Here is a 17,035-nt window from a genome sequence, read left to right as displayed (position 1 = left end):
GTTGGATCATCTTATCCTTTAAGGCTTTAAAGGTCTTCTTACACTATGATTTTGAACATTCTAAGCAACTTAGAAACATCCATGGCAGACATTGTTGTCACCGTAGCTTGCTACATAACTTCTGAGTGATAGGAAGCACGATCACCACCGATAAGCCTATACCACTGTGCACACACTCGTGGTTACTATGACAACTAGCTTAGCCATGTCAGCAAATGACTGCTGTCTGAACACACACAAATCCGATTTGGTCACTTGTAACTTGCTGTTTGGCATTTGGTATTTAATTAGGATCCCCATTACCTGTTGCGAAAGCAGCAACTACTCTTCCTAGGGTCCTCTCAAAACATTAAATATGACATAATACAGAACATTAATAGACCATAACAGCTCAAGGACAGATGTTTGGACAGTCAGTAGTCCAAAACGAATTTGAAAAACAAAACTGACAATGACTTTAAGACACATTCGGTGTCCTCTCCTCTGGATGACTGGTTTCCGGATGTTTTCTGGTGTCTCTGTGCAGGTGTTTGATGACCGCGATCAAGCGTGTCCCTCAGCAGTCTGCGCGGGTCGGCGCTGTCAACCAATTGCTTACATAAATAACTAAGTGCTCCATTGATTGGCCGGTGTGACAGGGAGCCAATGTGCCTGTGAACTCCCCTGAACTCTCCTTTGCCAAAGCACTGATGTCACCTTATTTGATCACCCTAATGGTAATATTGGCATTTGGTTGGCCTGATGAAATTTAAAAAGGAAAGGAAGATACCTAGTCAATTGTACAACTGAATGCCTTCAACTGAAATGTGTCTTCTGCATTTCACCCAACCTCTCTGAATCAGAGAGATGCAGGGGGCTGCCTTAAATCATTATGAACAGCGCCCAGTGAACAGGCCCCTGCCTTGCTCAGGGGGCAGAATGATAGATTTTTACCTTGTCAGCTCAGGGATTCAATCCAGCAACCTTTCGGTTACTGGCCTAACACTCTAACAACTAGGCTACCTGCCAATTAGTTTGAGTTGAAGAGGTACACACTCATGATCTCGATGATGTTTCTCGGTTTAATGAGATTGAGGAAATGCATATCTTTTTGGCCTTTTGACCTCTTAGAGAAGTAATATTCTTTCTCTGTTTAACTTGCTCTCTCTCTCTCTATCATCACACACACACACACACACACACACACACACACACACACACACACACACACACACACACACACTGACCTTTATGTGTCACCATTCCCAATTAAAACAAGACAGGAACATGACATGGCTCCAAGGCTACTCACTCACGTATCATCTGACCCTCGCCGCCGCAACTCTTCCAGTGGCGGAGGTGACAAAACCTGTGAGCCCCCAGTGTGTGACTGTGTGATGATTCCGGGGCAGACATCGGTGGGGGGGGCACGCACAGGGGTAGCAACAGACATCTAGAAGCCTGGATAACTCAGGGTGTCACAGAAGGGTGATGTATGGAAGATAATTGCATTTGTCTCACCTGTTACCTTTCACAGGCCTTCAAGAGCGCCACGATGAGCTCATACTGGTGTGCAGGCAAGGGAGATGTCATCGACAACTGGTGTCGCTGTGACCTGAGTGCCTTCAGCAAAGACGGCCTTCCCAACTGCAGTCCCCTGAGGCAGCCTGTGTAAGTCAGAGCCTGCCTCCCATCTATCCAAGCCTAGGGAGAACTGTTGGAGGTGTAACAACCATCCCTAGGGCTGGGACCAACCTTTAATTACTTTAGGCCGGTCCAAACACCCCGGTACTCACTCTCAAGAAATAACAGTGAATCTTGTTCTCTTAACCCAGCTCTGTTTTGAGTCATCATACACCCCAGCTATTGAAACCATCAGAACTTTTGGAGAGAGATACAAGGCATTGGATGAGCAATGGCTCTCCGGTGGATTTCCACATTAAATTGAATGGACCTACTTCCTTGTATGATTTGTCGAATGGATTGCATTGATGATTCCAACTTGCTCCCTATATCTGGTCTCAGCATTTTATTAACAGACTCTAGGGTTGCTTTCCCCGACACAAAGTAAGCCTAGTCCTGGACTAAAAACACTTTTAACTGAGATTCTCAGGAGTAAGCTTAATGTTCCCGGGAAACTAGTCCTCAGTGCTGTTTACTTCAAATATTTTTATTGAATCAAAGTGATCCACCTCCTTCCTCTCTCTGTCTGTGTCAGGCTCAGACTGGCCCCTCACCTAGAGCCCTCCAGCACCATGGTGGCCCTGGAGTGGCTGGATGTGGAGCCCCTGATTGGCTACAAGGTGTCTGATTACATCATCCAGCATAAGCGGGTGGAGGACCCCTCGGAGGCAGAGATCTACACAGGTAGGTAGGCCGCTAGTATATTTCACTTTGATCCAACCTACATCCAGTTATTGACAATTGTTTATCCTATGACAAAGTCAAAGGGACATTAATGAGCTTATTTACCAGTGACGAGCCACATTATCTAACTGTTTGCTCTGCTGATCTGCGGAGGCCTGCTCTCACAGACAAGGTTAGACACTTGGTTGGTGAACCGGAGGGAAGAACGGGGGGAAAGGAGGTAGGTGGTGTGTGGGAGGAGGAAGACAGGACAGGATGAGAGGATGAGGCTAGGCTATGTGACAGGGGCCATAATTAACGCTGACCCCTAAGTGTGTAAGTCTGGGGTAATGAGTCAGAGCTTTGGGTGATAGGGATTTAATAAAGGAGAAGAGATGATGTGCGTTGGTGGAAATAGCCAGCTTTAGTCATCGGGCCATGCGGACAGGTGATCATTCACACCTGGGAGGAGGAGAGGAGGAGAGCTGATGAGCCGGGCCCAAAAGCCGGAGCGGGCACAGATAGGCCTCCTGGCAGGGGTGTGGTAGGAACAGGGCAGATGGTGTTTGTGTGACTCACCTCTGCGTCAGAGCAGTCCAGGATACAGATGATAATGTGAACAATATCTTTCTTTCTATTTACCTCTTTAACTTCTATCTCAATGTCTCTCTCCTTCTCTGTTTTCTTAGTCTATAGTATCTCTTTCACTGTTGTCTCTCATCTCTTTCTTGTTCTCTTTCTCTCTCTCTCTCCAACTCTCTCTCTCAAACTCTCCAAATTCCTCCAGAAAGCCAAGAAAAGTTGGACTGACATTGATTTGTCTGTAGTTAAAAAGCCCTGACTTTTATTGTATGTGTGTGTGTGTGTGTGTTCCCCTGAAACACATGTTGCAATCACAACAAAGGATTTCATTGTTGGGGGAGTCTTGGATTCCCAGATATCATCTTGGTGTGTGTAATCAAGGTGAGAAGGGGAGAGAAGCGTTGGCATGGCATTGCTTAGGTTCTCTCTATTGGAAACTTCTGGGTCGTCTATAATAAACCATCAAAACAACCTTTTGAGTGGCTCCCAGTTTTACAGGAAGGATGGAATCAAACCCTCCATTGTTCTCCAAACTGGGGGATCTACCGTGCTGATACAAAGTTGGACGTGGTCAGAGAGGGGGATTTATGGAATAATGGGGACTTGTTAAAATTAGGAATTATTCTCTCCAAGACTTGGGAAGAGGAGACTGTCTGCCCGGCCAGTGATAACCTAACCTACTTAGGGGAAAGACAACAAGTGTCAGTGAGTTCAGATGGCTTCGCAAATCCGGACTAGTATTGTTTTTTCACAACGTCCAATTCCATCCATGGAAATTCATATCCTCTATACCCATGGCGAATCGTTTGGTTTCAAGACCTTGCATTGAAGTCCTTTCTAGGGGGAAGAAAAAGTTATTTTATTTTAAAAACAGAACCGGGATAGATATAAAGAGCCCCAGTCCCTGGTCACCTGGAGGCTTTAAACCACAGATGAGACTTCCACAGAGAAGCACCGGATGATCAAAAGCTCCGATCTGGGCCACACCCCAGCTTTCATACACCTGCCAAGTGAATTGAGTGCTCTTCAAAACTGGAGTCGGTTTAATACCTCATATATCTGACATTTTGAAGCAGGTATGTGTCCCTCCAGTAGTTAAATCCATTGGAAAGTAAATGGCTTTTGCATTAAAAAAAATATACCTACACCGGCAAGATATGAAAGTCAATGGGCTTTAGGCGGTATTGGGTTGGTCAGGTGAAGCAACATCCACATCAGGCTGTTTGATACAGATGAAATCAGTCATGTCAAAAGGATTCGTTAGGCTTGGAACGACTTGAGATATTGAGGAGGTATTAAGGTAGGATTGGATGGATTGTACCTTGGGTTAAAAACTCAAAAAGGCAATGATCTTCTAGACACCTGACCCGCACCTTGGAATTTTTTATATACATTATCCTAAGCATAACCTTCTACAACTCCCTATTATGGATGATCCTATTCCTATGTTCCCTGTTGACATACAGTACCATTCAAATGTTTGGACACACCTACTCATTCCAGGGGTTTTCTTTAGTTTGACTATTTTATACATTGTAGAATAATAGTGAAGACATCAAATCTATGAAATAACACATATGGAATCATGTGGTAAGCAAAAAAGTGTTAAACAAATCAAAATATATTTTATATTCTTCAAAGTAGCCACCCTTTGCCTTGATGACAGCTTTTCACACTCCTGGCATTCTCTCAACCAGCTTCATGAGGTAGTCACCTGGAATGCATTTCAATTAATAGGCGTGCCTTGTTAAAAGGTCATTTGTGGATTTCTTTCCTTAATGCCTTTGAGCTAATCAGTTGTGTTGTGACAAGGTAGGGGGGTATACCGAAGATAGCCCTATTTGGTAAAAGACCAAGCCCATATTATGGCAAGAACAGCTCAAATAATCAAAGACAAATGGCAGTCCATCATTACTTTAAGACATGAAGGTCAGACAATCCGTAAAATTGCAAGAACCTTGAAAGTTTCTTCACGTGCAGTCGCAAAAACCATCAAGCGCTATGATGAAACTGGCTCTCATAAGGCCCGCCACAGGAAAGGAAGTCCCAGAATTACCTCTGCTGCAGAGGATACGTTCAGAAATTGCAGCTCAAATAAATGCTTCACAGAGTTAAAGTAACAGATACATCTCAACATCAACTGTTCAGAGGAGACTGTGTGAATCAGGCCTTCTTGGTCGAATTGCTGCAAAGAAACGACTACTAGAGACCAATGACAAGAAGAGACTTGTTTGGGCCAAGAAACACGAGCAATGGACATTAGACCAGTGGAAATATGTCCTTCGGTCTAATGAGTCCAAATTTAAGATTTTTGGTTCCAGCCGCTGTGTCTTTGTGAGATGCAGAGTAGGTGAACGGATGATCTCCGTATGTGTGGTTCCCACCGTGAAGCATAGAGGAGGAGTTGTGATGGTGTGGACGTGCTTTGCTGGTGACACTGTCTATTATTAATTTAGAATTCAAGGCACACTTAACCAGCATGGCTACCACAGCATTTTGCAGCGATACGCCATCCCATCTGGTTTGCACTTAGTGGGACTATCATTTGTTTTTCAACAGGACAATGGCCCAAAACACACCTCCAGGCTGTGTAATGGCTATTTGACCAAGAAGGAGAGTGATGGAGTGCTGCATGAAATTACATGTCCACAACCCAATTGAGATGGTTTGGGATGAGTTAGACCTCAGAGTGAAGGAAAAGCAGCCAACAAGTGCTCAGCATATGTGGGAACTCCTTCAAGACTGTTGGCAAAGCTTTCCTCATGAAGCTGGTTGAGAGAATGCCAAGAGTGTGCAAAGCTGCCATCAAGGCAACGGGTGGCTAATTTGAAGAATATAAAATGTATGTTGCTTTGTTTAACAGTTTTTTGGTTACTACATGATTCCATATGTGTTATTTCATAGTTGTGATGTCTTCACTATTATTCAACAATGTAGAAAATATTAAAAATAAAGAAAAACCCTTGAATAGGTAGGTGTGTCAAAACTTTTGACTGGCACTGTATACTCCCATATCTTCTGCTGTACTACTCCATTATTTGATCAGTCTCATCTTGTTCTTTTGGAGGCTTAGTGGGAGAAAGCTGTAGCACCACCCTGATCTGATCTCACATCTGCACGAACCATCAACACCTATCTCCCTTTTCAATTCTAATATCCTCAAATCTGTCTTTTACTCAAATCGAACCAGACAGAAAACCTTCTCTCCCTGGCACAGGTCAAGAGCAGCAGCAGTGATGGACTGAGATGGACTGACTCTCTTTGAAATGCTTGGACAGTGGCCTAGTCGGCCTAGTCCTCAGTACATAAACACTACCGTTTATATGCTCGCAATCCGCCCGATCTACGATCCCCCCCCTGGCAGACCATCAGTCAGCCTTGGGTCTCCACAGGTAAGGGCATGAGGCCCAGTCTCAGAGCCTGAAGGGGAACCTAAAAGCCCCCTATCCTTTGAATGGTAATAAGCACCCACACCCCCCTTCCTCTCTGATTGTTTACCTCATCTCTTAGAGATATTTATCATCCCCTGGTTCTTATTTGTCACGTGTTTCGTCAACAAAAGGTGTAGACTAACAGTGAAATGCTCACTTACCGGCCCTTCTGTACAAAGCAGAGATTAAAAAAAGAGAAATAATAGAAAAATAATAACACAAGGAATAAATACACAATGAGTAAAGATAACTCTGGAAAGTATTCAGACCCCTTCACCTTTTCCACATTTTGTTATGTTAATGCCTCATTCTAAAATGGTTCTACACACAATACCCCATAAACACAAATCAAAAACAGGTTTTTTGAAATGTTTGCAAATTTATTACAAATAAAAAACAGAAATACCTTATTTACATAAGTATTCAGACCCTTTGCCATGAGACTCGAAATTGAGCTCAGGTGCATCCTGTTTCCATTGATCATCCTTGAGATGTTTCGACTTCTTGATTGGAGTCCTCCTGTGGTAAATTAACTTGATTGGACATGATTTGGGAAGGGACACGGCTGTCTATATAAGGTCCCACAGTTGGCAGTGCATTTCAGAGCAAAAACCTAGCCATGAAGTCCGAGACAGGAGAGCTCCGAGACAGGGTACGGGTACCAAAACATTTCTGCAGCATTGAAGGTCCCAAAGAACACAGTGGCCTCCATCATTCTTAAACAAAATAAGTTTGCAACCATCAAGACTCTTCCTGGAGCTGGCCGCCCCGGACAAACTGAGCAATCAGGGGAGAAAGGCCTTGGTCAGGGAGGTGACCAACACGCTGATGGTCATTCTGAGAGAGCTCCAGAGTTCTTCTGTGGAGATGAGAGACCCTTCCAGAAGGACAAACATCTCTGCAGCACTCCACCAATTATGCCTTTATGTTAGAGTGGCCAAACTGAAGCCATTCCTCAGTAAAAGGCACATGACAGCCAGATTGGAGTTTGCCAAAAGGCACCTAAATACACTCAGACCATGAGAAACAAGATTCTCTGTTCTGATGAAACCAAGTTTGAACTCTTTGGCCTGCATGCCAAGCGTCACGTCTGGAGGAAACCTGGCACCAACCCTACGGTGAAGCATGGTGATGGCAGGACCTTGCTGTGGATGGGTTTGTCAGGGGCAGGGACTGGGGGACTAGTCAGGATCGAGGCAAAGATTAACGCAGCAAAGTACAGAGACATCCTTGATGAAAACCTGCTCCAGAGCGCTCAGGACCTCAGACTGGGGGCGACGGTTCACCTTCCAACAGGACAACGACCCAAAGCACACAGTCAAGACAACGCAGGAGTGGCTTCTGGACAAGACTCTGAATGTCCTTGAGTGGCCCAGCCTGTGCTCGGACTTGAACCCTGTCTAACATCTCTGGAGAGACCTGAGACCTGCTGTGCAGCAATGCTCCCCAACCAACCTGACAGAGATTGAAAGGATCTGCAGAGAAAAATGGGAGAAACTCCCCAAATACAGTTGTACCAAGCTTGTAGCGTCATACCCAAGAAGACCCAACACTGTAATCTCTGCCAAAAGTGCTTCAACAAAGGAAACGGAAACGGTCTGAATAGTTACAATTGAAGTCGGAAGTTTACATACACTTAGGTTGGAGTCCTTAAAACCTTTTTTCAACCACGCCACTAATTTCTTTTTAACAAACTATAGTTTTGGCAAGTCTGTTAGAACATCTACTTTGTGCATGACACAAGTCATTTTTACAGACAGATTATTTCACTTATAATTCACTGTATCACAATTCAAGTGGGTCAGATGTTTACATACACTAAGTTAACTGTGCCTTTAAACAGCTTGGAATATTCCAGAAAATGGTGTCATGGCTTTAGAATCTTCTGATAGGCTAATTGACATAATTTGAGTTAATTGGAGCTGTACCTGTGGATGTATTCCAAGGCCTACCTTCTAACTCAGTGCCTCTTTGCTTGACATCATGGGAAAATTAAAAGAAATCAGCCTGCGGTGGCAGGAAACATTTTTAGACCTCTGCAAGTCTGGTTCATCCTTGGGAGCAATTTCCAAACGCCTGAAGGTACCACATTCATCTGTACACACAATAGTACGCAAGTATAAACACCATGGGACCACACAGTCATCATACCACTCAGGAAGGAGATGTATTCTGTCTCCTAGAGATGAACGTACTTTGGTGCAATAAGTCTAATCAATCCCAGAACAACAGCAAAGGACTTTGTGAAGATGCTGGAGGAAACAGGTACAAATGTATCTATATCCACAGTAAAACGAGTCCTATATCGACATAACCTGAACGGCCGCTCAGCGAGGAAGGAGCCACTGCTCTTAAACCATTATAACAAAAGCCAGACTACGGTTTGCAACTGCACATGGGGACAAAGATCATACCTTTTGGAGAAATGTCTTCTGGTCTGATGAAGCAAAAATATAACTGTTTGACCATAATGACCATCGTTATGTTTGGAGGATAAAGCGGGAGGCTTGCAAGCCGAAGAACACCATCCCAACCGTGAAGTACGGGGGTGGCAGCTTCATGTTGTGGGGGTGCTTTGCTGCAGGAGAGACTGGTGCACTTCACAAAATAGATGGCATCATGAGGAAGGACACTTATGTGGACATATTGAAGCAACATCTCAAGACATCAGTCAAGAAGTTAAAGCTTGGTCACAAATGGGTCTTCCAAATGGACAATGACCCAAAGCATACTTCCAAAGTTGTGGCTAGATGGCTTAAGGACAACAAAGTCAAGGTATTGGAGTGGCCATCACAACGCCCTGACCTCAATTCCATAGACAATTTGTGGGCAGAACTGAAAAAGAGTGTGCGAGTAAGGAGGCCTACAAACCTGACTCAGTTACACCAGCTCTGTCAGGGGGAATGGGCCAAAATTCACCCAACTTATTGTGGGAAGCTTGTGGAAGGCTACCCGAAACGTTTGACCAAATTTAACCAATTTAAAGGCAATGCTACCATATACTAATTGAGTGTATGTAATCTTCTGACCCAGTGGGAATGTGATGAAATAAATAAATGCTGAAATAAATCATTCTCTCTACGATTATTCTGACATTTCACATTCTTAAAATAAAGTGGTCATCCTAACTGACCTGAGACAGGGAATTTTTTCTTGGATTAAATATCAGGAATTGTGAAGATTTTTTTTTTTTTTACTAATGTGTATGTAAACTTCCGACTTCAACTGTTCATACGGTCACTGTGGGGACAAAGTCGTCAATGCACTTATAAACACTAGAACCGCATGGTTTTTCAGCCTTTAAGTACCCTCTAGAGAACATTGCCGGGCATCCCCTTCAGCAGTCTACAGTCATGGCCAAAAATTTTGAGAAATCCACAAATATTAATTTCCACAAAGTTTGCTGCTTCAGTGTCTTTAGATATTTTTGTCAGATGTTACTATGGAATACTGAAGTATGAAGTTGATGCAAACAGTCAATATTTGCAGTGTTGACCCTTCTTGTTCAAGACCTCTGCAATCCACCCTGGCATGCTGCCAATTAACTTCTGGGCCACATCCTGACTGATGGCAGCCCATTCTTGCATAATCAATGCTTGGAGTTTGTCAGAATTTGTGGGTTTTTGTTGAGGATTGACCACAAGTTCTCTATGGGATTAAGGTCTGGGGAGTTTCCTGGCCATGGACCCAAAATATCGATGTTTTGTTCCCCGAGCCACTTAGTTATCACTTTTGCCTTGTGGCAAGGTGCTCCATTATGCTGGATAAGGCATTGTTCGGCACCAAACTATTCCTGGATGGTTGGGAGAAGTTGCTCTCGGCGGATGTGTTGGTACCATTCTTTATTCATGGCTGTGTTCTTAGGCAAACTTGTGAGTGAGCCCCTCCCTTGGCTGAGAAGCAACCCCACACATGAATAGTCTCAGGATGCTTTACTGTTGGCATGACACAGGACTGATGGTAGCGCTCACCTTGTCTTCTCCGGACAAGTTTTTTTCCGGATTCACCAAACATTCGGAAAGGGGATTCATCAGAGAAAATGACTTTACCCCAGTCCTCAGCAGTCCAATCCCTGTATCTTTTGCAGAATATCAGTCTGTCCCTGATGTTTTTCCTGAAGAGAAGTGGCTTCTTTGCTGCCCTTCTTGACACCAGGCCATCCTCCAAAAGTCTTCGCCACACTGTGCGTGCAGATGCACTCACACCTGCCTGCTGCCGTTCCTGAGCAAGCTCTGTACTGGTGGTGCCCCGATCCCGCAGCTGAATCAACTTTAGGAGACGGTCCTGGCGCTTGCTGGAATTTCTTGGGCGCCCTGAAGCCTTCTTCACAACAATTGAACCGCTCTCCTTGAAGTTCTTGATGAACCGATAAATGGTTGATTTAGGTGCAGCAATGGCAGCAATATCCTTGCCTGTGAAGCCCTTTTTGTGCAAAGCAATGATGACGGCACGTGTTTCCTTGCAGGTAACCATGGTTGACAGAGGAAGAACAATGATTCCAAGCACCACCCTCCTTTTGAAGCTTCCAGTCTGTTATTCGAACTCAATCAGCATGACAGAGTGATCTCCAGCCGTGTCCTCGTCAACACTCACACCTGTGTTAATGAGAGAATGATGTCAGCTGGTCCTTTTGTGGGAGGGCTGAAATGCAGTGGAAATGTTTTGGGGGGGATTAAGTTCATTTGCATGGCAAAGAGGGACTTTGCAATGAATTGCAATTCATCTGATCACTCTTCATAACATTCTGGAGTATATGCAAATTGCCATCATACAAACTGAGGCAGCAGACTGTGAAAATTAATATTTGTGTCATTGTCAAAACTTTTGTCATTGTCAAAACGTATATGCATCAGATGCATGAAGAAATATTTGTGGAAATATATATATATTTTTAAAGTTATTTGTTTAGATAGAGTCAAGGAAAAGTTTCGTATAATTCTGCTACGTCCTATAAAAAATGTAGGCCTATAGCCTATTTGAGTTTCCCTTACAGTAAACACATTACCCACAGGGGAGCCAGGCTATGCCAATCAAAATGAGTTTTTCCCCACATAAGGGCTTTCTGTGGTCTTTTCCCCACAGAAACGCCCCCCATCCTTCCTCAGATGATCCTGCAGGCTCCTGGGCTGTCGTGGTTACACGTGGTCTGCGATTGTGAGGCCGGGCTGGACGTACTGCCAAATGATCAAAAACGATTTTGGAGGCAGTTTATGGTAGAGAAATTAACATTAAATTCTCTGGCAACAGCTCTGGTGGACATTCCTGCGGTGAGCATGCCAATTGCACGCTCCCTCAAACCTTGAGACATCTGTGGCATTGTGTTGTGTAACAAAACTGCACATTTTAAAGTGGCCTTTTATTGTCCCCAGCACAAGGTGCACCTGTGTAATGATCATGCTGTTTAATCGGCTTGGGAAAGGAGAAATTCTCACTAACAGGGAAGTAACACATTTGTGCAGCATTCTTAAGAGAAACACTTTTTGTGCGTGTGGAACATTTCTGGGATTTATTTTTTCAGCTCATGAAACATGGGACCAACACTTTAAATGTTGTGTTTATATTTTTGTTCACTGTAGTTTTTGTTCAGTAGCCAGAGCTATGCTGCCGCACGAGTGGTCAGGTGCTGAATGCATGGACAGTACAGATATTCTTGGAAAAAGTGACATTTGGAAATAGAGCTGGGCCTCTTGAATTTTGAGAGTCATTTGACAAAGGTAAGTGTCATAGAAACAGCAGAATATGCTCTTTCTGTTACTATATAAAAATCAACATGTTTTACTTGCATGTGACTCTGAAGGATTTGATGAATTGATGCTCCTTTCCCTGCATCTGTCAATTCCAAGATGAGCCCACACCTTCATGTACAATATGACAACTGATTACTCATCAGATAGTCAATTTAATCTTGTCTATAGGCTAACTCTTATTATGTGTTAAATTAGTATCGGTATAGTTTAGATGTAGTTTCGATGGGTCGGCTGTGCAGGCTGACTGGCTGGAATGTTATGCATTATTCTAAAGGCCTACGGCAACACATAGAATGTTTTCATTTCCCTTGCAATACATTTGATTAGGAATAGAGTTACAGTGAATAAAACAATCCTGTAACACAAAGGTAAAACGTAAAAGAGAATGGTCTCAACCCGCAGGGCGTGTGGGCAAATTATTAACATGAGCGCCAATGCTCATAAATAGGCATAACACAAACTAATCATTACACTGTTGTTCTAAATGAAATCAACCTCATCATTCAGTTAGGCCTAATTTAAGTTTGATTGTGAAGTAACTTGCACAATTATTGCCCATTCCATCCCGTTTCATTCATTCAGTGGGCTGGCATTGTTTGCTTCCCTGGATAGAGTCAAGGATATGTTTTGCATTACGCTAAAGGCCAACTGCAACATGTAGAATGTTTATTTTATTTCCCTTAAAATACATTTGATTTGAGTTACAGTAAATAAAAAAAGTCCCATAACAGCTTATTTTTACAAAGTAAAATGTAAAAGAGAATGGCATCAACCAGCAAGGCGCACAGGGTCAAATTATTTGCAGCTGATAAATAGGCATGACACAAACTCATCATTAGACTATTGTCTTTCTAAATAATATTTCACCCTTCTTATCATTCAGGTAGGCCTAATTTAGACAGATGCATTAGTGCCTGACTGGGTACAAATGTCCTACTGCACATTGTCTCGGAGGGTTAAATTGGGAATAGGTGCATCCTCGGACCACTTCCATATTGAGGGCATCACTGATACTTCCTGTTTGAGTTTTACTTGTAATGAGGGATCAGGAGGATAGAGTTAGGGTCACATTTGCCAAATGGAGGGCGAGGGAGAACTTTGTATGTGTTTCTGTGTGTGGCGTAAGGGTGATCTAGAGTTTTGTCGCCTCAAGTTGCACAGGTGACATGCTGGTAAAAATGAGGTAAGATCATCACCAGGAGTGCCGCCTCTGGATGAGCATTGTCTTGTTTGCTTTTGGCTCTATACAGCTCTTTGAGTGTGGTCTTAGTGCCAGCATCTGTTTGTGGTGGTCAATACATGAAAAATGAAAGGAAAACTCCACACACTTCTGCTCATGCTCCCATGTGATTTTATTATAATGTTTCGAGCATTAGGTCTTCATTGGGCATCCATATCCCATATGGGGTTGAGTGTCCTATATATAGGTGCAGTGCTCAGTGACATCACTTCCTGAAACGGGAAGTAAAAATATAGGTTCACATTATAGATATTCAATGTATCAAAATATCAAATCGAATTTTATTGGCCAAATACACATTTAGCAGATTTTATTACGGGTGTAGTGTAATGCTTGTAAATGAGTAATGAGACCAATTTATATATATTGATATTTAGTAAAATACCAAGTAGTACAGCAGAAGATATGGGAGTATATAGTACCAGTCAAAAGTTGACACACCTACTTATTCAAGGGTTTCTTTATTTTAACTATTTTCTACATTGTTGAATAATAGTGAAGACATCAAAACTATGAAATAGCACTTATGGAATCATATAATAACCAAAAAAGTGTTAAACAAATCAAAATATATTTTATATTTGAGATTCTTCAAAGTAGCCACCCTTTGCCTTGATGGCAGCTTTGCACTGAAGGAGTAGACCAAGGCGCAGCGTGAGTAGAGTTGCACATATTTTAATAAACTGAAACTCACCAAAAACAAATCAATAAAGCACAAACGAAATGTGACGCTACTGGTGTGCACTCAGGCAACTCAATATAGACAAGATCCCACAAACACAATGGGGCAAATGGCTACCTAAATATGATCCCCAATCAGAGACAACGTTAAACAGCTGCCTCAGATTGGGAACCATATCAGGCCAACATAGATATACAAATGACCTAGATGACCCACCCTAGTGACACCCCGACCAAACCAACATAGAGAATAACAGGCTCTCTATGGTCAGGGCGTGATATGCACACTCTTGGCATTCTCTCAACCAGCTTCATGAGGAATGCTTTGCCAACAGTCTTGAAGGAGTTCCCACATATGCTGAGCGTGCTACTTTTCCTTCACTCTGCGGTCCAACTCATCCCAAACCATCTCAATTCGGTTGTAGACATGTCACTCCATCACTCTCCTTCTTGGTCAAATAGCCATTACACAGCCTGGAGGTGTGTTGGGTCATTGTCCTGTTGAAAAACAAATGATAGTCCCACTAAGCGCAAACCAGATGGGATGGCGTATCGCTGCAGAATGGTGTGGTAGCCGTGCTGGTTAAGTGTTCCTTGAATTCTAAATAAATCACAGACAGTGTCACCAGATAAAGCACCATCACACCTCCTCTTTGCTTCACGGTGGGAACCACACATACGGAGTTCATCCGTTCACCTACTCTGCATCTTACAAAGACACAGCGGTTGGAACCCGAAAATCTCAAATTTGGACTCATCAGACCAAAGGTCAGATTTCCACTGGTCTAATGTCCATTGCTCTTGTTTCTTGGCCCAAGCAAATCTCTTCTTATTATTGGTGTCCTTTAGGAGTGGTTTCTTTGCAGCAATTCGACCATGAAGACCTGATTCACGCAGTCTCCTCTGAACAGTTGATGTTGAGATTTCTGAGGCTGGTAAATCTAATGAACTTATCCTCGTCAGCAGAGGTAACTCTGGCTCTTCCATTCCTGTGGCGGTCCTCATGAGAGCCAGTTTCATCATTGCGCTTGATGGTTTTTGTGACTGCATGTGAAGAAACTTTCAAAGTTCTTGAAATTTTCCGTATTGTCCTAAATTAATGATGGACTGTCGTTTCTCTTTGCTTATTTGAGCTGTTCTTGCCATACTATGGACTTGCTATTTTACTAAATAGGGTTATCTTCTGTATATCCTCCCTACCCCCCTCACAACACAACTGATTGACTCAAACGCATTAAGAAGGAAATAAATTCCACAAATTAACTTTTAACAAGGCACGCCTGTTAATTGAAATGCATTCCAGGTGACCTCATGAAGCTGGTTGAGAGAATGCCAGGAGTGTGAAAAGCTGTCATCAAGGCAAAGGGTGGCTACTTTGAAGATATATATTTTTATTTGTTTATTTCATAGTTTTGATGTCTTCACTATTATTGTACAATGTAGAAAATAGTTAAAACAAAAAAAAAACCTTGAATGAGTAGGTGTCCAAACTTTTGACTGGTACTGTAAATTTATACTGTAAATATTATACACACAATATTCAATTAGGGTTTAATGAAAACAGCGGTTTGTACATTTTGAACTATAAAAGTAGTTTTCTAACTCCTTGTTAAGGCCTAGAGGTATCTATTGTGTTCAGCCTGTGGATCCAGCAATATTCCCTTTGAAGAAGTTTCCTCTCAATGTCCTGCATGACATCTTGACCATGTCAATTCCAATATCTCAGAGAGCTAATAGGATGTCCAGCTTATGCAAAATTAACAGCAACAGAGTTTTTGGTGTCACCTGTCCGTATATTGCTGTGGTGCTAGCCGATCTGGGTCAAAAGGCTTCTGCTGGTTTGCCCTACGTACGACAGACCACAGGGACATTTCAACATGTAAACAACATTGGTGGACATGCAGGTAATCAGGCCTTTGATGTTAAATCTTTGTCCTAGGCGGGGTCACATTTGTACGTGAAACTGCATTGAGCACATTGGCCACATTTGTAATTACTCTCCGGAACCTTGTCCAAGAAAGTTTCCCTTTTCTCTGGTGGATAATCAGATCTGACCACAATGTCTCACGTTTGGGGGTCTTTTGAAGACCATACGTGGGGGATATTTAAATATGGCTTTCAGATCAGTGTCAATAATGTACCAGTGCTTCCTGATAATGTCCTTCAATTTCTTCCCCGATGGTGAGTATTGGGTAAAGCATGAGAGGACACGTTCTGCTGGTGGAAATGATGGAGGAAATATTATGTACAAAATAATGTTTCTGTTTTTAAATGTTTAGGTAATGCCATGACGTATTGGCTTTGTAAATGTTAACACGGTGGCAAAGTTAAAGGTAGGTAGGCCTTGATCATTGGCTAATCCAAACAGAAGCATTCTGGGTATTATTAATGCTGGTTTGTTGAGGTATTTGGTTACCCCCCCATGTATATTTTCTTAATGGAGACGGTTGTTCATGTTTTTGAGTTCGGATTCCGTTTTCTTTTAGATGCGAGTGAAAGCTTCGACATCAGACCCTTGTATTGGCTTTCTCGTTGCTTAACATCCATATGCCCTTGGAGGAATGAGAATTGGAGAAGAAGGAAAGAGTGTGGTAAGAGAAGATTCTGTTTGTCCTCCTTCTGCTCCATGTAAAAGGAGCACATCACTTGTCAATGGAGGAAATATTTCCCCCTCATCTTGAAAGCCTCCCATTTCCACGTCGTAAAGCTGTGGACTTCCTCCTCACAGGCACAGCCGACAGGTACACGATCCTGATAAGCCTTGTTAACTCGTCCTGATCTTAGCCACGCTGGAAACCACCTCATCACCATTAAACCCAGAATGTGATCTGAACCCCAGCCCACCACTTAGCAGCATAAGATCTAAGAGAACTGAGGACTTGGGAGTCCACATGCTACAGTACAGGCCTGGACTCAAAAAAATTGTTTCATAGATGTTAGAATTTAGAGCACTGTTAGTCTGGCGTTTTAGCCTAAATCCCTCTGCCGTGACCGTTGACCCAAAGTTAACAAGCTCCGGTGGTCAATGC

General features: G+C 42.9%; 1 protein-coding gene across 1 annotated transcript in view; it reads left to right on the top strand.

The window, feature by feature from the left end:
• LOC115101181 (astrotactin-2-like) overlaps window positions 1-17,035 on the top strand; it is a 527,175-nt gene that overhangs the window by 436,798 nt on the left and 73,342 nt on the right. The window contains exons 18-19 of the mRNA XM_029620468.2: window positions 1,517-1,650; window positions 2,198-2,346. Of these exons, the coding sequence (XP_029476328.1) occupies window positions 1,517-1,650; window positions 2,198-2,346 (283 nt within the window). The remainder of the gene's footprint in view (window positions 1-1,516; window positions 1,651-2,197; window positions 2,347-17,035) is intronic.

This window comes from Oncorhynchus nerka, linkage group LG19, assembly GCF_034236695.1.
Source record: "Oncorhynchus nerka isolate Pitt River linkage group LG19, Oner_Uvic_2.0, whole genome shotgun sequence".
NCBI lineage: Eukaryota > Metazoa > Chordata > Actinopteri > Salmoniformes > Salmonidae > Oncorhynchus > Oncorhynchus nerka.
The sequence above is the reverse complement of the archived record's forward strand: the minus strand, read 5'-3'. Positions and strand labels throughout refer to the sequence as shown.